The sequence below is a fragment of the Lontra canadensis genome, unplaced genomic scaffold, assembly GCF_010015895.1.
Source record: "Lontra canadensis isolate GAN:19392208 unplaced genomic scaffold, GSC_riverotter_1.0 scaffold58, whole genome shotgun sequence".
Classification (NCBI taxonomy): Eukaryota; Metazoa; Chordata; class Mammalia; order Carnivora; family Mustelidae; genus Lontra; species Lontra canadensis.
Genome location: NW_022631052.1, coordinates 10,747,094 through 10,767,870, shown reverse-complemented (window position 1 = coordinate 10,767,870; position 20,777 = coordinate 10,747,094). Strand labels below are relative to the sequence as shown.

Sequence of the window (20,777 nt, the reverse complement as noted above, 5' to 3'; positions counted from 1 at the left end):
CCCAAGGACTTGAGCATCACAGCCCTGCTCGTAACCACTTTGGTGTACTGTCATCCCGTGTGCGGGGTCTCCCGCTAAAGTTCCTGCGGACTCTGCTTCAGCAAATGGCCCCAGGGAACCCATATAGTGGGTTCTTGACAAACGTATGCTGGATGCCCTCGGATTTTCCAGTGCAGCGTCCTCTATGGAGTCATGCCCACAGTCAACAAGCAAGCATCGACTGAGCCTCTGTAGGGGGCAAAGCGTGTAAGGGCCCTGATGCTATGCAGGATCCTGGCCCTGGGAGAGATCCTGGCCCTCAGAGAGATTCTCGCTGGAGCAGCAGGAGGACAAACGCATGGGAAGAAGGAAGCGAGGTCATAGCCGTGAAACCGTCAGAACTGAACAGCAGAGCGGAGACTGTCAACACTGTCAGGGTGCCAGGAAGAGGGGTCCATGGGGTGACTATCACAGAGGAGATGGGCCTGGACTGGAGCTGTGTGGCAAGGAGGGCCAGAGTGACTGCAGGTGATCTCAGAGCTGAGGGAACCAATGGGGGCCCTCAAAGCCCCACACGCAGGAACACTCATCACGCTCAGGAGAAAAAGGGTGGGCTGACAGGTGGCTTCTCGGGGATGTCCCCCAGTGGAGCTCTGTCCTATCTAGGGGAGTCCTGCTGCCCCCCCAACCCTCTAATGAGCTGGCCCCACACTGACCTATGGCCGTGTTGGTGGCGATCTCCTCCAGCAGCGCCTCGCAGGCAATGGACTTCTCTGCCAGCACGACCTTCTGCACAGCCAGCTTCTGGTTCAGCTCGTCCAGCTGGATGGTGGCCTCCTTCAGCTTGTCCAGCCCCCCCTCCAGACGCTTGCATTGAGCTGTGGAAAGAGAATAGCTGTATTCCTCACCAAGGTGGGTGCGGTTCCCCACACACCCGGGCAAGCATTCCAGGGGCCTCCCTGGGGATTCGATTCACTGGGGCTCAACCTAAAAAATCATCTTCAAGAGACATCAGACAGCATCAAGGACCTCCACCACCATGCCAGGACCACATCAGCCAAAATAAATGTACTTCTGAAAACAGCACTTCCCTTAGCCAACAGCCAGAGCCAGAGCATTTTTTTTTCAAAAGCATTTTCCAACAGAGCGTGTTGCTGCCCTTGCACCCTATCTCTAGGCAGGGAAGACACAGAGCTCCAAAGTGCACGACCCAACACCAACAAAGAAAAATATGAGCGAGCCAGGCCTCTCCCACCTAGAAGAATCGCTCTGGGAAGTAAAACCTGGAATGTGCTGCACATTTGTCTTCCTTAGCTCCTGCTAATGAAGCACTTGCTGAAAGACGAGGTCAGCACTTGGATCCTACGTGTTCCCCATGCCAGTCCCCCCATCTTACCTGTGTTATACTGAGTTTTCTCATCCAGCAGCTTTGAATACGTGTTAATAAAGTCCAGGTAGTTTTTGGGGGTTACATAGTTGCTACGCCTCAATTTCTGTAGAAATTGTTTGCTGAACTCATTCACGGATTCATGAACCAAAACAACGTGCTCCACCACACCATCTGTGTTTTCCGCCGGGATCATCGGATTAGTCCCTGAAGAGAAAGGAACGGGGAAAATGCCTGAGGCGGTGGGAAAGAGCAGGCTCCTGAAGAGTTAAACACAACATTCCTGTCCGACCCAGCAATTTCGCTCCGAGGCATGGACCCACAAAGCCCTGAAAGTGTCAAGACTCTTGCAGGCAACGCTCACGGCTGCGCTACTCGTGACAGCCAAAAGGGGAAGGGACCCAGTGTTGGTCAACAGATAGCCGGATAAACAGAATGTGGTCCATCCCTACGACGGAAGAAAGGAAACTGTCCCATGACACAACACAGATGAACTTCAAGAACAGGCTAAGGGTAAGAAGCAAGGCCCAGAAGGACACACGTTGCACAATTCAACTTCATACGAAGTCTCTGGAACAGGCAAATTCAGAGAAAGAAAGTAGTTGAGAGGTTATGGGTGGGGGCCTGGGGCTGGGGTGGGGGGAACAGGAAGTTGGTGCTTCACAGGGACAGTTTCCATTTTACAAGGTGGAAGGTCTGGAGCTGGACGGCAGTGGCAGCTGCCCAAGAATGTGAATGTGCTTCACACCTCTAACTCGACTCCTGAAAATGGTTAAAATGGCAAATTTTATGTTATGGATGTTTAAGCACAATAAGAAGAGGATATAAAAATGTTTAATAGATGGGGCGCCTGGGTGGCTTAGTCAGTTAAGTATCTGCCTTCAGCTCCGGCCATGATAACAGGGTCCTGGGATCAAGTACCACGTCAGGATCCCTACTCGGTGGGGAGCCTGCTTTTCCCTCTCCCTCTGTCTGCTGCTCTGCCTACTTGTGTTCTCTACCTCTCTGTCAAATAAATAAAATCCTCTAAGAAAATGTTTAATAGAGAAAGCAAAAGAGCACCTGGGTGGTGGCTCTCCTGGACCATGGGACCGATACATCCTCTGCAGGCAGGAAGGTCTGTCTCCCGGGCTGGCTGTGCCACTGTCCCGGGAGGGGGCCAGGGTTTCAGGAGGGAAATGCACCCAGTGTCACTGCTGGATCCCTTGTGCCTGGCACACAGTGGGCGCAAAGTGGGCCTTCCTCTAAGTCTGTTGAAACCATCCATCCTCTCTTCCACTGCTCAGATCACAGCCCTTGGACCACCCAACAGACAGCATAACACACTCCCCGCCACGCAGAATGGACCTGCAACTAAGAAGAAGGAAGACAAGATTGACCAAACGGAACCGTTCAGCTAGAGGCTGCGGGTTTGATCTGAAATTACACGAGGGGCCAGAACACCACAGCCAACGGAGAAAAACCCTGCCTCCCAAGTATCCACACTTTGGGGCACGGTGAACCCAACACCAGGGTATCTGTTCCAAGAAAAAAAAAAAATTCTAAGCGAATTCCACGCGGTGTTCTTTAGGACACGGAGCTGCGGCGTGGTGATGGCAAACCAAAGCGCTGTGAGCACACGGGGATGGTTCACGGGCCTGCGGGGCTGGTGGACCACACAGGACGCGCCCATCCCACTGCCTGGTTTTGTAAGCGCAGTTTCACGGGAACACAGATCCAGCCGCAGATGTGAGAAGCTGCCGCAGAGCCCGCGTGACCCACACAGCTGGAATTATCCATCACCTGGTCCTTTACAGGCCAAGTTTGTGGATCCCCCCATTTAGATGGTGAGTTCCATGGGGAGCACAGAGCCACACTTGTCCCTTTCCCCTGCATGTTGATTAGCATTATGAGTTCTCCCCGGGTGAACCAACAAGCGACTCATTTACTGAACACAGAGGTAGAAGGTGGAAACTATTTGCAGACCCACACGGTGTCATTTGATGTCAAGGTCCGGACAAAAAAGCTTTTCTCCAAAGATACATGGACTTGCTTTCCTATTCCGAAGAATAAAATTAATCATCAAGGACTTAAGTGTTTGAAACTTCTGAGCAAATTCAGCACTGATTATCAGTCTCCTGAAAGGTCCTCCGGGTATCCTCTGAGTCAGGGATCAGCCCGCTTTTCCTGTAAAGAGCTCGGCAGTGAAAATGCAGCCTCCGTGGGCCATATGGTCTCCGCTGCATTTCCTCAACTGTGCAGTCTGGGATTAAAGCAGCCACAGACACCGTGTTCATTGACAAATGAGTCCGTGTCCCCATCACAGTCTGTTTCCCGAAACAAGCCGTGGGTCCCATTTGGTCCAAAGACCATGATGTGCCAGCCCCTGCTCTGGTAGGGGCCGGATCCATCAGATGCCCCGCTGAGCATGGAGCCCAACGCAGGGCTCAGAGCCCAGGACCCTGAGATCCCAACCTGAGCCACAATCAAGACACTGAACTGACTCGGCCCCCCAAGTGGCCCCAGTGCCCTGTGAAATCCCTTCAAAGCCTTCATGGCCCTGGGGGCGAATGGTGAAGGGATCTACTGGACCAAAATTCAAAGTCAGAAAAGTGGTAACAAGTTATTTTGTTGTACCATTAGCGTGCCCCAGCCCCATCAGCGGTCACGTACCTAAAAAGGACTTCGCAACGGCGAGGAGGGCTTGAGAAGGCCAAGGCATGAACCAGTCGATACCGGTGTTATTTACGAGACCTTGAGAAGAGGGAGAGACCAAAGAGACGCTCAAGGACGGGGACACCGTCTTCAGCACCAGGCACGGTGGTAGAAGTGCTGGATGCATCCAAGACTAACTCAGCCAGAGCAGAGTTTCTCAGCCTCAGCGGGGCAGACTTCCGCCTGGACGGTCCTGCATGGCGGGGTGTCTGGGCAACACGGAGCGTTCAGGGGCACTTGGTCTCTACCAACCGGATGTTGGTACCACACCCCCCAACCCATGGATGCGAGCAGCGGAAACGTCTCCAGGCACTGACAAATGTCCCTGAGGGCGCCGGTAAGGTCACCCCCCACTCCAGAACCTCTGCTCTACAGGTCAGGGACTGCGTTTTCCCCGAGGCTGGCAGGATGGTCGCAACAGAAGAGAGAAAGAAGGCTCAGTACCTACCACGACCAGGGCCTGTGAGCCTTTCCTGGTGGGGCGGAGACAGCGCCCCCTGTGGGCAGCCCGGGAGCCTGCTGGCCATTGGGAGGGACAGAGCGGGCTCCATCCTACAAGGCAGGACCCACCTGCCAGCCCCAGGGACCACCCCGAGTTTTGCTCTGCTGGGGACACCTTGCCAGAGGTGGGGAGGGGATGGCGATGTAGGCTCAGCCCCAGGCACCTGGGAAATTCCTGCACCGGGTCCTCAGGGTGTCCCCGACCGGCGACATGCCCAGGACAATGTGCAGGTTGTTGGCACTCTTGTTCACGAAGTACTGCCACACGGACTCCTTGGCCGGGCCCGTGCCTTGCTTCAGGGCTTCGGGTCCAATCTGACTGAGGATCGTCTCCTTCTCCTCTTCCGGGAAAAGCGCGGGTATGATCCCTGGAAAATGAAGACCAACACTGGGTTTCCCAGCCTCGGGGTTATCATCTCTCTAGGCACCGAAATGATAGAAGCACAGCGTCCCCGGAAGAGCTGGGGACACCAAGACCAAGGAGCAGGGCCTGGGCCCGGGCACCGAGCCCCCGTTTGAGCCTCAATCTCGTCAGTGAAATGAGAGAAATAAATGCCTCCCGCTCACCTGGGAGGTGATCGCGAGTGGTAAAGCCAGGATACTCAACCGGGGGCAAGTGTGCCCCCTAAGAGACATTTGGCTACGTCCGGAGACATGTTTGGTTCCCCCAGCTCGGGTGTGTGTGTTGGGGGGACGCACTAATGGCACGGGGGCGGTGAGAGGCCAAGGGTACAGCCAACCGGCCCAGGACGCCCGGGAAAGCCGCTGATGTCAGCAGGACCAGGGATGAGAAACCACTGTCAGGCATAACTGCTCCAGAAAATATATTAATAACCTTGACCATGTGGGGTGCTATCTAAGTGAGGCCCCCAGGAGCTCTCTTGGCCTTCACAGAAAATACAGCCCAGACCTACAGTGGGGCTTACAGATACGGAAAACAGGGCTGACCCGTCCCCCTCTGCTCACCAGCCTACAATCCATGTATGCAAAGTCTGATACCAACCCAGGGCTGCGTGTGCTAAATGCCACGTCCGTAGCCCAGACCGTAGATGCCCCGGGCACTCAGGAGCCTCGAAGCCACTGCCACCAGAGAGGCTTCTTGCGGGAGGGAGATTCCACGTGGCACGGGAGCCAAGATCAGGAGGAAACGGACAACTTGGCCCTAGCCTGGAGTGTGGAGCTCTGCAGTTTGTGCACACGCCTGCCCCCTGCCTACCCGTCCCCACTTCCTGGCCACTAGTCCCTCTTTTCCTTTGGAAAATCACTTCCCATTCTATGCCTGCCTGTGGTTTGGGTGGTCTGCCCCATCAGAACCCCTGTGAGCTCCAGGGTTGGGCTCAGGGGTGGGCATGGGATCCGAGCTGACCCGTGGGACCCCTGTGGGGGACTCTGGCCACAACATCTGAGAAAGAGAGTCTCGTCTACCCAGGCTGAACCAGCAGGCTGCTAGAGGGGGGCAGGGAGAGAGTGTGGCAGGCAGGAGGAAGAGCACGGGCTAGAAGCAGGGGCAGGACGGCCTGAAAGGAGGGGAGGGGAACTCAGGCTGCAGAAACAGAAGTCCGCCCGCGGAGACCCAGAACACCGAAAGCGTGGGACAGAGGGAACTGGTGACATGCACGGACAGCCAGGTTGTAGGAAGCAGGGAGAGGAACAGAGAGATGCGTGTGGAGAGTCAAGGTCAGAAATGATGAGGGTCTGGCTCTGACGGAGGGTAAAGGGGATGCGAGGGAAGGGACAGGTTTCGGAGAAAGCCTGATGTGGGAGGGGCCAGGAGTCGACACACCCTGCGGTTCAGGCCTAATGAGAATTCTGGAATAACGAAGTAAACTGGGAAGGTGCAGAGGGAGCCCGAGGACGACAAGAATGCAGCCAGAGTCTCAGTAGCTGGGATGTTGTCTTACTATAGCTACACCATTCCAAATTAGTAGCATGCCTTCTGGTTAAATAGCTGATGGGTTCCCTATGGAACCAAGCTGACCTAGCAGGCCCGGGGCTGCGCTCCTTCCAAAGGCTTGCGTGCAGGGTTGGCCCCTGGCCAGCATCCGGGAACCTGGACTTTGGGAGGGGTCCTCCTGCCGTTCATCTATCCGAGTGGCTCACCTACAAAGAGTGTGGTCTGTGCTGACCCCACTTGCCTCCCCCCTGGAAATCTGGAACTCTGGTTGGGGCCAGGCAGCACGTGCCTACGTGACCAGCCCCCAGTGAAGCCCCTGGGTGCTGAGTCTCTTAAGGGGCTTCCCTGGGAGATCATACTGCCCATGGGGTGTCACAGTCAGATGAGGGGGAAGCTAGCGTGTCCTGTGAGACTGCCCTACAAGAGGGTTCTGGAAGCCTGTGCCTGGTTCCCCGGACGTCCCCCCCATGCGCCCCTTCCCCTTGCTGATGGTGCTTTGTGACCTTCTGTAACTACATCGTGGCCGTGTGTTCTGTAAAAGATGGAGGAACTCGCCCCTGGTTCTTCTCCTACCATCTCAGCCTCTGGCTCACTCCCCCGCTTCTCCCTGCACCTAGCGCTGGGCTCACCTGATTTCTCGCACTACCCCCCATCCCCAGATGGTTCCATCCGTTCCCAAGGCTTGGGGAACCACACGCCAGTGATGCTAAAATCGACATCTCCACCCCAGGCCCCTATTCTGAAAGCCAGACCCCTACAATCCAACGGCCCATCTGCTAATGAATTGTGTTGCCCCCAGGAAGAGACGTTGAAGTCATCAGGACCTCTGAATGTGACCTCACTCAGAAACAGGGTCTTTTAGGAAGTCATCCAGTTAAAATGAGGTCACTGAGATAGGTCTTAAGCCAGGACAACTGATGCCCTTGTTATAAAAAGGGGAAATGTGGACGTAGCGACAGACATGTTGACCCCAGGAGAGCATGTGGGCACAACCCGGGCAAGGCAGCCACGAGGCAGGGAATCAGAGAGACCAGCAGAAGCTGGAGAGAGGCCTGGGACAGTCTCCCCCAGAGTCCCAGAAGGAACCACCCCTTCCCACACCGTGGTGTGGGACGTCCAGACTGTGAGACAATAAATGGTAGTGGTTTTAGATTTTTTTGAAGGGATCTCGACCCCCAGCGTAGGGCTCGAACTCACAACCCTGGGATCAAGAGTCGCTTTCCACCGACTGAGCCCACCAGGCGCCCCAAGTGTCCGTGATTTTCAACTACCCGTCCTGTCACACTTCCTTACAGCAGTCCTAGCACACTAATACATGCTCTGACGTCCTGTTTGGATTCTTCCAATGTGTAACACACTCCACAGCCCCCGAATGGCACAATCCCAGACCCAGGTCACCTGTCACCCTCTCCTGTTCTTACCTCCCTCTTGTTTAGACCTCATGGGGCAGCCAGAAGCACCCATGAAAACATGAGCCTAGACCACACTGTCACCCCAAGAGTGACCTCCAGCCTCCTCTAAGTGACTCGCCAGGCCTATGCCAAGTGGCCCCTCCACCTGCTCTCGTCCCCGTGCAGGGCACGCCCCACACAGGAGCAGCCCCCCCAGCACCTGATGTCAGCATGTTGTTGATGAGCTCCAGGAAGCTCTCCTCGGCCACGTGGGCATCCGTGAACAGGAAGATCATCGTCTTGTTATCTATCCCGAGTTTGAGATAAAGGTTCTTCAGGTCTTCCCGGAAGTTGTTCTCCGAGTAGCCTCGGCTCAGAAGGATCTCAAACACCTGCTGACACAGAGCACGGCAGCGGTGAGACTGCCGGCCGGTGCCGGGGTCGCTGGCCAATGGGGCTGGGCGGGGGCAGGCTATGCAGCTGTGTCAGCTGCACAAGTGACAGCGAAACCAGACAACCCGGGCCATTTTTACAAACACTGCTGAGTGGGAAATGCGGGACAAAGGACGCTGGGACAGCCCTTTGCGTCAAACGAGCGGTGACAGATGTGTGCTGTGAGTGCACACACAAGTGGGGGTGACAGTGTGTGCCGGGAACACAGGCCTGTGCAGACGGGATGACAGGATCACATGAGTGTGGCAGAAAAAAGGACACCTTCGGTCGTTAAACGAATCATTTGAGTAAGAGGGCAGGGGGCACAGCCAGGAATGGGGATGGGAAATGGAGAACAATGGATGGGCCAAGCCATGAAGAAAAAGGAAAAACAGAACACAAACACACACACACACACACACACACACACACACACACACCCCACCACCACCACCACCACCACCCCCATAACACGTAGGCACAGTCCCCATCGGGATTTCAGTAAAAATGAGATCATGGGAAGATATGCAGGGAAACTAGGGAAGAAGCCATTTTAAATTCTTAAATGTAAAAATCTTACTACACACGAGATCGACATCAGTGTAAACGAGGGCACAAGTCTCAGTCATCTCCCCTCCATTCACTTCCCTTGGTCCCGGGGGCCTGCACATGGAACCGCGAGCAACTGACCACGAGCTCCGAAACAGCTAAGACCTCCAGTCCCTCGAATGTCCCCAGTCGCCGGCCACCCCTCGACCCCAACTCACACCTGCGCACAGGGGCTCGCACGGCCTCTGTTCCAATCACATGGCCTTGCACAGCACTCAGGGCCCTTCCACACACACACACACACACACACGTGGTCACACAGACCTTCATGTTCACACACACATGATCAAGGGGACATGGATGACATCCAGTCAAATATTTGGTCTCCGGTTCCATCCGATGACCCCACCCGTCCTCCCCGAGCGCAGCTTCTCCACCGCGGTTCCTAACGCCCATGTGGCATGAGCCGGCTTACTGGGATCCCAGCCCCCAACCTCCCCTCCACTTTCTAGGGCACCACAACAGCCCGGTTCGCCTTCCTCCTCCTCCCCGGACCTCAGGTGTCCCTCTCTGCCATCCCTCAAGGCCAAGATGCCCAACTGCGACCTCAGAAGAAAGTCGTGTCTGATTTACCCAGACCTATCAATAGAAAAAAAAAACAAGGGACGCCTGGGTGGCTCAGTTGGTTAAGCAGCTGCCTTCGGCTCAGGTCATGATCCCGGCGTCCTGGGATCGAGTCCCGCATCGGGCTCCTTGCTCTGCAGGGAGCCTGCTTCTCCCTCTGCCTCTGCCTGCCATTCTGTCTGCCTGTGCTCGCTCTCTCTCCCTCTCTCTCTGACAAATAAATAAAATCTTAAAAAAAAAAATCAACTGGTCTAGAAAAATGTACAATTATAAAGCAATTATATTTCGGCCACATTTTTTAAAAAGATTTATTTGAGAAAGAGAGAGAAAAAGAGCAATCAGGGGGAGGGGAAGAGGGACAGAGAGAGAGAATCCCAAGCTGACTTCCCACTGAGCACAGAGCCTACAGGGCTCGATCCCACAGCCCAGAGACCACCACCTGGGCTGAAACCGAGAGACAGACCCTCACCCGACTGAGCCACCCAGGCACGCCTTGATCACACGTTTTATCTGATCTTAAAGGTAAATCAACCAAATTTCTAGAAAAGAATTTCTAGAAAATCCTAGATAGATTCTAATTGTCTAGAATTTCTAGAAAATTCTAGATCTAGATTCTAAATTTGGTAAATCGACCAAATTTCTAGAAAGACTTTCTAGAAAATTCTTTTCTAGAAATACTTTACACAAAAGGTCAACATTTGCGAAATACCGCAAGCTAGACTCATTGAACGAACCCTGATTTTCTCTTCTGCACAAAGAGCTCTCACAAATCAGTGAGTGCCTAAAAAGGCAACTCAAAAGAAAGAAAAGACCAATGTCCAATGAGCATATAAAAAGAAATTCAAACTGCACTATGAATGGAAGAAAGAAGTACTTGTGTAAACTTACACTATTTTTCACCAATAATATTGGCAAGTTATCAAAATGACAACACCCAGTGTTGGCAAGAATGGGGAGAAATGGGACATTACCAGTAGCATGAATCAGGATAAACTTGTTGTGGCCACTACTGGTTGCTAATTAAGGCATTTAAAGGAACAAGGATGAATGATGTAATGCCACTGTCCTCACCACCCATATTAAAGATTTGCTTAAAAAAAAAAACAAAAACCTGCATTGTCATGCATGGTCTTGGCAATGAATTTTTGGATATGACACCAAAGCACAAAGCAACGAAATCAAAAATAAGCAAGTGTATTGTGTGAGGTAGGTCTTCAAGATTCAGCTTCCCTGCTGGTACACATTGCCCCAGGAGAGGCCCCCGCGGGTGAAGGGCCGGCGGGCAGGGCCAGAGCTCACTAGAAGATTCCGAGAACGGCATGGGGAAACAGGAACCCCCACACGCTGCTGCTGGTGGGGCTGGAGAACGGTACAGTCGCTTTGGAAAATAATCTGGCAGCTTCTCCAACGGCCAAACATGGAATTTGCATATGGCCCGGCAATCCCAGCACTAGGTGTCCACCCAAGAGACACAAAAACACGTGTTGACACGGTGACTTGTATGTGAACGTTCACAGCAGCTCGGTTCACAGTGGCCGGAAGGTGGAAAAAGCCCACGTGGCCGTCGACGGATGGACGGATAAACAGAACGTGGTCCATCCAGACCCCAGCGCACGGGTTCAGCCATAATGAGGAATGAAGGACTGGTACGTGGAGGGAGCCTGAAAACATTACGCGGAGTGAGAGAAGCGGTCACAAAAGAGCACATCCTCTGGGATCCTATTCATAGGAGAGCTCGGGACAGGGAAGCCGATAGAGACAGAAAAAGTAGATGAGTGTGTTCTTAGGGCTGGGTGAGGGACGGAGAGCTAAGGGGCACAGGGTGTCTTTTTTGGGGTGACAAAAATGTCCTCAAATAGACTCCGGTGACGGGTGTGCGGGTCCGTGAATATACCGACAAGCCCTCAGTTGTACCTGGAGAATAGTATGGCCAGGGAATTAGATCTCCATAAAGCTGTTGCTTTGAGCTTGTTTGTTTTAAAGAGATTCTAAGAACGGCCTAGAACTGTGTGGGCTGGTCGTGCAGAAGAGCAGCAGCCAGCTAGTACGTGGCTGACCCGAAAGCTAGGTCCACGGCGGTTTGGGGCCAAGCCGCCTCCATACAGGTACACGTCACAAACCCCAAGACTGGCCAGGTCTGACTTTCCAGTTTGATCTGACGAAGTCTGCCCTCCACAGATCACACAGAAGTTAGAGTCTTTGGACATTCGGTTAAAATAACAACAAGGGGGGGCACCTCGGTGGCTCAGTGGGTTAAGCCTCTGCCTTCGGCTCAGGTCATGAGCTCAGGGTCCTGGGATCGAGTCCCCGCATCGGGCTCTCTGCTCGGCAGGAAGCCTGCTTCCTCCTCTCTCTGTGCCTGCCTCTCTGCCTACTTGTGATCACTGTCTGTCAAATTAAAAAAATCTTTAATAACAAGGAAAAACAAAAACCTGTTCTACACTCTATGAGAACACCATCTTATGATCTCTTACAGATCATTCCCATATTTGCGTGAACTACCAATGCCTAGAAATCAGTTCGACAGACTTCTCTCTGGGAGGGCAGGCGGGCTCACCTCGCAGCCGGCTGTGAAGGCGGCCAGCCTGGAGAGAGACTGCTTCCCGGAGCCGCCAACCCCGACCAGCAGGGCGTGGCCACGGTCCATTCGGATGATACGATGCACACGGGTCAGGTGCTCCAAGGCGTCATCAAAGAGAACCAAGTTCATTTTGGTGTTGCTTTCGTTATACTCCTCGAGAATTTCCTGAATTTTAAAAAAAAATTTTTTTTTTTAAAGGATCACTGGATTTTAAGAGACAGACCTATTTCCTTTGGTCCAGGGGGAATGAGGAACAGAGGGTTGATTTTCTTTTCAATAATCTATAGTGGTTGAAATAATTAAATCATTTGGGTTTCGGGGACTAAATCCAGTGTGGACAGTGAAGGCTTATGATCTGCTGGTCTGCAATCGGCCAGCCGTGAGCCAAAGCTGGTTATAGGGCTCAAGGCATGAGTTAAAATGAAAATGACTATCAGAGAGCCAGCTGAGCGGTTCCCAAACCTGGCTGTGCATGGGAACCGTGGGACCTTTCACGGGCTTGAGGCAAGGAAACTCTCAGAGGGGCGAGCCCAGGGCTCATGCATTTAGCACAATTCCTCAGGTCATCCCATGCACCCCTAGACATGATAATCACCAGACTGGACACAAGCCTGCATTCTGAACCTTGAGACAGAGGCATGGGTGTTCTTCCCAGCACTGCCTCCCGAGCTCCCGTGCAGCTCTGGGCTCCCCCGAGAAGTACCCCCCAGGAGATGCGAGCCTATGGAGGTCAGCCCCACCCGCACCTGAAACAAAGCCTTGGCCGCCTCGTAATCCTGGATGTCTTCATAAATGCGTGTCTCCCCTTCCTGCAAGGCTGTCCGGAAGTCTCCAAACAAGATGGGATCCCGCATCACCACCTCCAGGTCATCGTTAAAATGTTCCATAACCAAGTCTCTTATGTGGTCTTGTACCTTTGGACAGAAGACCACTTAAGGACCCAAACTCAACAACAGAGATGTGCTAAAACGTTGTCAGAAAAAGAACATAGGCTCAGATTATCCGAAGTAATTATTTTTTCCAGCCGCTCCAAGCTATGTAATAATCTACCCTCCCTTATCCACCAACTTTTGTTGTTACTGTAATTTTCTCCCGTTGGTGAACTATATAAAAAAAGAAAAATACCTGGCCGGAGAGGAAGGTTCCTACACTGTTTATTTCACCCAGAGAAGAATTTTGTGGTTAGGGTTTTGAATCAGCTGGTGTATTTTGAGGTACTGACCAGCTGTTTGTCTGTTTCATTAATTAACCGATCGTGGAAGACCCTCAGACACTCGTTTCTCCAGACTCTCACCATCTGGGTCACCGTCTGGAACCTACGTGACAGGAGGGGCAAAGTCAGTCACGAAGTCGTCTACAAAGAGAAAGGCATTAAATGCTACTATTTTCAGAGGGATACGTGGGCCGCAGAAAAGGACATTTCTATAGTCCTTTTTCTCCCTGGTCTCCCATTAATGAAATCTAATGGAAGTGAACAAATTAAGTGTAAAGACCATAAAATCACCATCTACAATTTATCCTCCAGTTGGGAAGAAAAAGAACATTAGCTGTAAATGACAAGTGACATAAAATGGGTACCTGACATGCTCCTACTTGCTGGAATGCATGAATTTAAAATCAACATCAAGGCCACTGGCAGCTTCTTTTTTTTTTTTAAGAACCAGCTCCATTGGCCCCAGTTCTGGAACTTTCTCTGGTTTCCGACAAAGAGCCCTCACTTTCCCCTATATACCTGGAGCTGTCTTCTCCTGAACTATCATTCCAAACCCTTCAAGGATACTGAGAATAAGTTTGGGCTCATGGAAAGCCCTCAACTCACTTTTCCAAATTTTGTGAACTCAATGGGAATCCACAAAATTAGGACTATGCTTGCAAATGCGCAAAAAGTATACATTAACATAAACACATAAGTCTAGCCTTAACAAGAAAATTTCTAATCTCAGACTTAAACCCTTTTTATCCTCTGTGCTTACTTCTCCCAAAGACACACATGATGGAACCAATCAGCAACCGCCAACAATTCATTCCTGAGCAAAATGCAACTTTAGAATGAGGAACAAATGATCAGTAGAGCAGTCCCACCAAGGGACTAAATCTACCTGTTCACGGTCCACTCCTCTGCCTTTCTTGGTTCTACCTGTCTTCAGGTCAAGGGCTTGGAAGTCATCAGGCCCTAACCACATATTTAAATCTCCATTTAACATAACCAAAAAGACATTGGGTGAATAAGTCATACATTGATTCATCAAGTTCACGGACAAGTCCTCTGTCTTAAAAGAGTAAGAAAAAGCATCATCGTACCAATGGGCCACATGCTAGTAAGACAAAAGAAACTCACCGCTCTGGATTCGTGAGGACAAGACCATTAAAAACTCTTGAGAGATCCCGAAGATTAAAGATGTAATGGAACTTGGATGGGGTGGGAGGCAGGTCCTGGACAATGGCTTTGGAAAGCGCCAACGTGCAGAAAGTCAGCTTGTCGCTCACAGCCCTGATGCTTTCATGGAACACCTGAAAAATGAAAAGCCCCCCCCCCAAGAGTCTATCAATGGATGAATGGACAAGCCACATGGTCTATCCACACAGCGGCATATTATCTGGCCATATCAAGGAGGAAAGTACCGACACACAGGCCACCACATGGATGAACCTTGAAAACGTGAGGCTAATGGAAGAAGCCAGTCACCGAAGACCACGTAGCGTATGATTCCATCTATATGAAATGTCTAGAAGCGGGAAATCCACAGAGCACAGAATGCAGATTAGCGATTGCCGGGGGCTGAAGGATGGGATGGCGTGACTGCTTTGGGGGTGATGAAAATATTCTGGAATTAGGAAGTGGTGATGGTTGTACAACACTGTGAACGTACTCAACGCCAATAAACTGTGTCCTCCAAAATGATGAAAATAGCTAATCTTGCACCATGTGAATTTTACATAATTTTATAAGAGGAGATAAATAAGGGGGACTATGTGGCCCAGTTGGTTGAGCGTCTGACTCTTGATCCGTGGCTCAGGTCATGATCTCAGGGTCGTGAAATTGAGCCCTACATCAGGCTCTGCACTGAGCGTGGAGCATGCTTAAGATTCTCTCTCTCCCCCATCTGCCCCTCCCACCCCAACTCATTCTCTCTGAGAGAGAGAGAGAGAGAGAGAGAGAGAAGATAAGAAAGAAAATTAAAAGGTCAAAGAAACTTATCATCTGATTTGCTTTCTCCCCCTGTAGATTTTCACATTCACTGAGAATTTGACATGATGTGAAACCAAAACCCAAACCAGTGCTCGGTTTGCATTTGATTTGACTAACGTAGAACTCAGAATAGCTTAAGGTAGGGCATGAACATGCCAAGGGTCCACAGTTCCTACTGATCATACCTCACCATTTCACGCCTTTACCTTTCCTGCCCCCTGAAGATTCTGTGTGCACAAACTTCACTATAGGACGGAACACCAGGACCAGAAGGTCGTCATTTAAATGAATGGGTTCCATTTTGCAGGGGGAGGCGGCCAAGTTAAATCATCATCATGAGAGCGGTAACTAGTGTCTAATGAGTATGTGTTAGACATTGTGCCACACATTTCATATGCATTTTTTCCTTATACTCTCCCGGAAACCCAGTGAGATGGATACCATCATCATCCCTGTTCCAGATGAGAACCAGGTCTAGAAGAACTCAAAGAACTTGCCAGGGAGCAGAATGGGGTCTGACTCCAGGGCCTGGTCCTCTAGTTGAGTCCCTGCTGCAACTCCATTTGGAACATGTAACTCAGGCCCTCATTATGACTTCTGTGGACCCAAGACACTCTTGCCTTCAGGGCCTCTTCCTCCATGAAAATACATGACTTTATCTTCTATGAATGCACTGGTATAAAGATGAATATAATCCAGGCTAGACTATATTCATTTTTTTTCCTTCTGGTTTTGAAATAAGTCAAAACATTTCATGCATCCCCCCCCCCAAAAAAAAGGCCCTTGGGCCCTGAGCCTGCTGTGCCTAATGCCTAAGTCAACCGTGTGTACACTTCTCCTCAACACAAGGCACTCTGGTGTAGATGGCAAATTAAAAAGCAAGTTACCGAAGTATGCCCTTTTAGAATGGAGGAATAAATTAAATGCAAAGACTCCTCTGAAGGAAATGGTACATTGAAGACACTGAACAGCGAAATAAATCTCGGATCAACTTCATTGCGGCCTCCTCCAGCTTCTCCCATCGCAGCGATAAAGCCAAGGTCCCGAATGCTTTTACAGTTCAACTCCTTCCCACGGTCATATAAGTAGCCTCTTTCCAACAGCAGTTTCAGCAAGGCGATTGGCTGCTGTGTGCCATATTCATCCACCTTGATTGAGTTTTTAAAGAAAAGAGATAATGGTAGTATCGTGAAGCGGAACCCAGGGATGCCTTTGCTGGCCCTCTAATTTGTAATTTTTTAAAAATCTCTCATAAGCTCCATGAGAGCTGGGACTGCTTATGTTTTGTTCATCACTGCACAGCACAGGACCCGTAAGAGGTACTCAAGAAACATATGTTAGTTGGATGGATACATGGATGGATAAAAGGGGGTCTGGGTGCATGCACAGATGGATGAACAGATGCACAGATGGATAAGTGTGTGGATAGAAGATGAATGGAGAAAGAGATGGGTGGATGGTTGGATGGATGGTGGGATGGAAGGAAAGAAGGAAGGAACAGATGGACAGATGGACAGATGGATGGATGGAGGGTTGGAAGGAACAGATGGGTAGATGTATGGATGAATGGAGAGATAGATAGAGAGATGGAAGGAATGGATGGATAGATGGATGGATGGGTGGATGGATAAAAGGGTAGGGTGTGTGGGTGTGTGCATGGATAGAAGAACAGATGCACAAATGGATGCATAAGTGTGTGTGTGTGGATGGATGGATGGAAGGATGGATGGATCCTGGCTCTGCACATAGCCTATGTGGAAGATGGATTTTCAGAGGAAAAAACATGGTTCTGCAGGAATTACATAAACTAAATTTCAGTACTAAGAAAACTTCATACCTCTCAGGCTCTGGCCCCAGAAACACACTCCTCATGCATTTCCCTTCCTTGGTAAATCCAGAGGAGTCCTTGGGAAGTGACTGCCCTATGCTTCCCAAGTATATGGGACTGAGAACAATATTATCATCTAAGCTCATTGGGAAATCACTTACTCAAACATATGCTGTAAAAAGTTTGAGGGCTGCCTGCTGCCTGCTTTACTCCTTCAAGAAAGCAAAGAAGGGTTCAGTAGGGACAAGTCCCTCTGGGTAAGAAGAACATTCCAGCAACATTGTCTCCTAAGCTGTCTCCCCAGAACCAGCACCCTGCAGGGGAGCTGTAGAACGAAGGCATGTGTTCTCACACTCATAGACTCCATACCCGTACACAACAACACAAACTTAAGCACACAGTCTTGGCCACCGCTCCCTGCTCCCCAACCTAATGCTACCTTTGGCATATTCATATCATCCATGAAAACCAGGAGTCGTTTTCCCATGGGTGGGCCATACGTGTCTTTGGTTCGTTTTTCCACATTTGCTTCCAAATTTCTCTGGATATCCATTGATGTGGTGCGGGAAGAGAAGCTGACCATTAACACAATCTGCAACAGAGAAGGATCATTCCAGAAGTGGTCGTTTCTTCACCGTACCAGCGGGAAAATCTGGACCGTGAGCTACCATCAATTTTGCAAATCCACTGGTATCTGAACTTTTTTTATAACCCAACGTGTCTGTCTGTCCTCCATTCTTTCCCTTTGGCAGGTGATAGTGAGTTGCTGCATGTGGGACTTGGGCACAATGGGGACTGGGTGGGGGGGAGGGTCTTAGTTCTGCCCAGTTCTGGCTAGGAGACCTCCAAAAAGAGGCTTAACCTTTTAGAGCCTCGTTTCTCTCATCTGTAAGACGAGTTTAACAACATCTGCTTGGACTACTTCATAGGGCGATTTAATCATAGGAGACGAAATCCACAAAGGTGTTTGCGATAGGACAAGGTTAGATCGATGGATGTGTGGGGTGGATGGATGGATGGATGAAATGGATGGATGGATGGATGGATGGATGGATGGATGTGTGGACGGATATGTGGAGGGATGGAGGGATAAGGAATGGATGGATGGATTGGATGGATGTGTGGTGTGGATGGATGTGCAGATGGATGGATGGATGGATGTGTGGACAGATATGTTGATGGATGGAGGGATGGAAGGAACAGATGGACGGATGAATGGATGTGTGGATGGATATGTGGATGGATGGATGGATGTCAACCATAAGTGACTATCGCATCTGCTGCACCTAACTGAAAAGGTCCGGGAGAGCATCTTTGGCACTAACACCTGAAAGAAAGGGGAGGGAGACTCCTAGGTCCCTGTGTGGACAGCACAGCCTCACGCACAGGAAGTGCCCAGAACCTCTCACTGTGCTTCCTAGAGCGGTGAGTGAGAGTTCATTGGTCAGCGCTTCTCGGACCTAATCATGCCCCCGAGACACCTGGACGGCTTTGTGCCACGCACCTCCAAGGCCCCCATCCTCAGTTCCCGATCCCATAGGTCTAAGACAGTGTAAGCAGGTTTTCAGGCAATACTCCTGCCCGAGGAACCACCCTTTAAGCACCACTGCCGCAGACACACTGCCCTCCAAAGGACCCACAGGTGCAGTGCATAGGAGATGAACGTGTCAAAAGTGAACGTAGATGAACGTGTCAAAAGTGAACGTGCCTCTCGATGTAACAAGTGTGCTCAGATGTGCCTGTTGGGCCGAGAAGCATCGGCTGCTGAGTTGCAGGGAAAGGGCGTCATGGCAGGGGTGTTAATGTCACCATCGTTGGTCTGACGCCCCAAGCAGGCAGATCCCTCTGGCTGGAAACCTCTCGTCTGTGACCTCCACAATGACATCCTTAGAGCTAAATAAACCCAGTTTTTGTGCCCCAGTGGGTGAGTGGGCTCGAGCGCTCACAGGCAGGCCGGCCCAGTCCGGCCCACACGGCTCCCATGACACCCATCGCACACGCCCAGGGAGGCTCCTGGTTTCCCAGGAACAAGCCAAAGTAAGGGTCAGGGAGGAAAGTTACGGGAAACTTTGCTCCCCTCGGAGGTTCCAGAAGGTCAAGAAAGGAATTGGAAACTGAAATGAGTGGATATGAACAAAAACCTAGCACTGAGTCCGTGAGTGGATGTGGGGCAAGTGCATATGAACAGAGTATCCTGAAACTCACAGGCAGCTTCTTGGAGGAGACAGAGCCTTTCCTCAGGTATTAAAACCCTAAAGTCTGAAGCCAGGACAGTGGAAATGATGAGCCAGAGGCCCACGTAGGGCAATTCTGAGTACAGAAAAGAGAACGGATGCCCCCCTTCCTAATGTCTGGTGCCCTGGCATGTTCTGCACTGTCCTGGGTCATGGGTCCATTCTCGAGTCTGCCTCCCACACAGACCATGAGTCCCTAAAGAGCTGACAGCAAGCTGGCCATGGTCTGCCCCCATGACACCCAGCCAGCTCAGTGTCCAACAGATGTCAGACCTTCCCATGTTGAACACGGGGCTGGAGGGAGGCCAAACCCACAAAACGGTGCTGAGCAATGCGACGGCCACCCTCTACGTGACCCCGCTCATCCTCTCCTCCTGGTGTTCACCTGGGTAAGGTCCCCCATACTCTACCAGGTGATTCATGGGGGTCTCCGTGGGACCCACAGAAGGGAGCAGACGTGAAGGTAGGTGATTTCCTAGGTCATCAAAGGCGGTGCAGCATCTGGTTTGCTGTCCGGCTCAGACACTGGCAGAAGCCAGTGACCACATCCAGAGATCACCCAGAAGCCCGTGGAGATGTCCACGCGGTGGGGAAACCAAGGCCTGTCGTCTTGGAAGAGGGTCCTCCAGCCCCCATTAGGCCTTCAGATGACTTACAGCCCTGGCCAACTGCTGGCCAGTGATCTCAGCAGAGAGCCGGAGCCCAAGCCACCCCACGGGGCCCCTCCCAGATTCCTGACCCGCAGAAATGGTGAGATGCGAGTATAAGGCTCTCACCGGTGTGGTCTGTCACACAGCCGTAGGTCTCGAGCGAGTACAAACAGTGACTTACGTTGATCTCTTCGTTCATATTTTTGAGGAAGTTCTGGGTTGTGGCCGTCTTGGAGGTGCCGGATTCACCGACCAAAAGAACAGGCTGCTTGATCTTGACCATCTGCTCCAGGGTCCACGTAGTGCGCATTGTATCCACTGTGTGAACTAAGGAACACGTGAGGCATGGGAGCACCCCGGAAACGTGGGGGGGGGAGCAGGTAGGAACGCGGAGCTCCCCGGAATCCCAAACCTCCCATAAGAATCATTAGTGAACACCCAAAACATGACCTTGAAAATGCATGGGTGGGTGCGATCTCCTTACCCCAACCGTTACTTTTAATAGCTTGACGGAGATCTAAGTCACATACCATGAAATCCACCTGCTTTAAGAGTCTGATTTGGTGAGCTGGACACCCGCCCATGAGGTGCCCCCCATTTTTAAAAAAATATCCAGTTCTGCTTTATAGTCAGGCTATTAAAAACTCGGTTTCGGGGCGCCTGGGTGGCTCAGTGGGTTAAGCCTCTGCCTTCGGTTCGGGTCATGATCTCAGGGTCCTGGGATCGAGCCCCGCGTCGGGCTCTCTGCTCAGCGGGGAGCCTGCTTCCTCCTCTCTCTCTGCCTGTTTGTGATCTGTCAAATAAATTAAATCTTTAAAAAAAAAAAAAAAAAACTCAGTTTCT

General features: G+C 51.3%; 1 protein-coding gene across 2 annotated transcripts in view; it reads right to left on the bottom strand.

Annotated features, from left to right (window-relative positions):
• Window positions 1–20,777, bottom strand: part of DNAH10 (dynein axonemal heavy chain 10) — a 134,754-nt gene that overhangs the window by 27,092 nt on the left and 86,885 nt on the right. For both annotated transcript variants that reach the window (XM_032876461.1, XM_032876460.1), the window contains 12 exons: window positions 20,116–20,261; window positions 17,490–17,642; window positions 16,110–16,370; window positions 14,371–14,543; window positions 13,255–13,348; window positions 12,779–12,946; window positions 12,009–12,197; window positions 8,067–8,238; window positions 4,726–4,929; window positions 4,019–4,099; window positions 1,376–1,573; window positions 696–857 (listed from right to left, as the gene is read on the bottom strand). In XM_032876461.1, coding sequence (XP_032732352.1) covers window positions 696–857; window positions 1,376–1,573; window positions 4,019–4,099; window positions 4,726–4,929; window positions 8,067–8,238; window positions 12,009–12,197; window positions 12,779–12,946; window positions 13,255–13,348; window positions 14,371–14,543; window positions 16,110–16,370; window positions 17,490–17,642; window positions 20,116–20,261 — 2,001 coding nt within the window. The remainder of the gene's footprint in view (window positions 1–695; window positions 858–1,375; window positions 1,574–4,018; window positions 4,100–4,725; window positions 4,930–8,066; window positions 8,239–12,008; window positions 12,198–12,778; window positions 12,947–13,254; window positions 13,349–14,370; window positions 14,544–16,109; window positions 16,371–17,489; window positions 17,643–20,115; window positions 20,262–20,777) is intronic.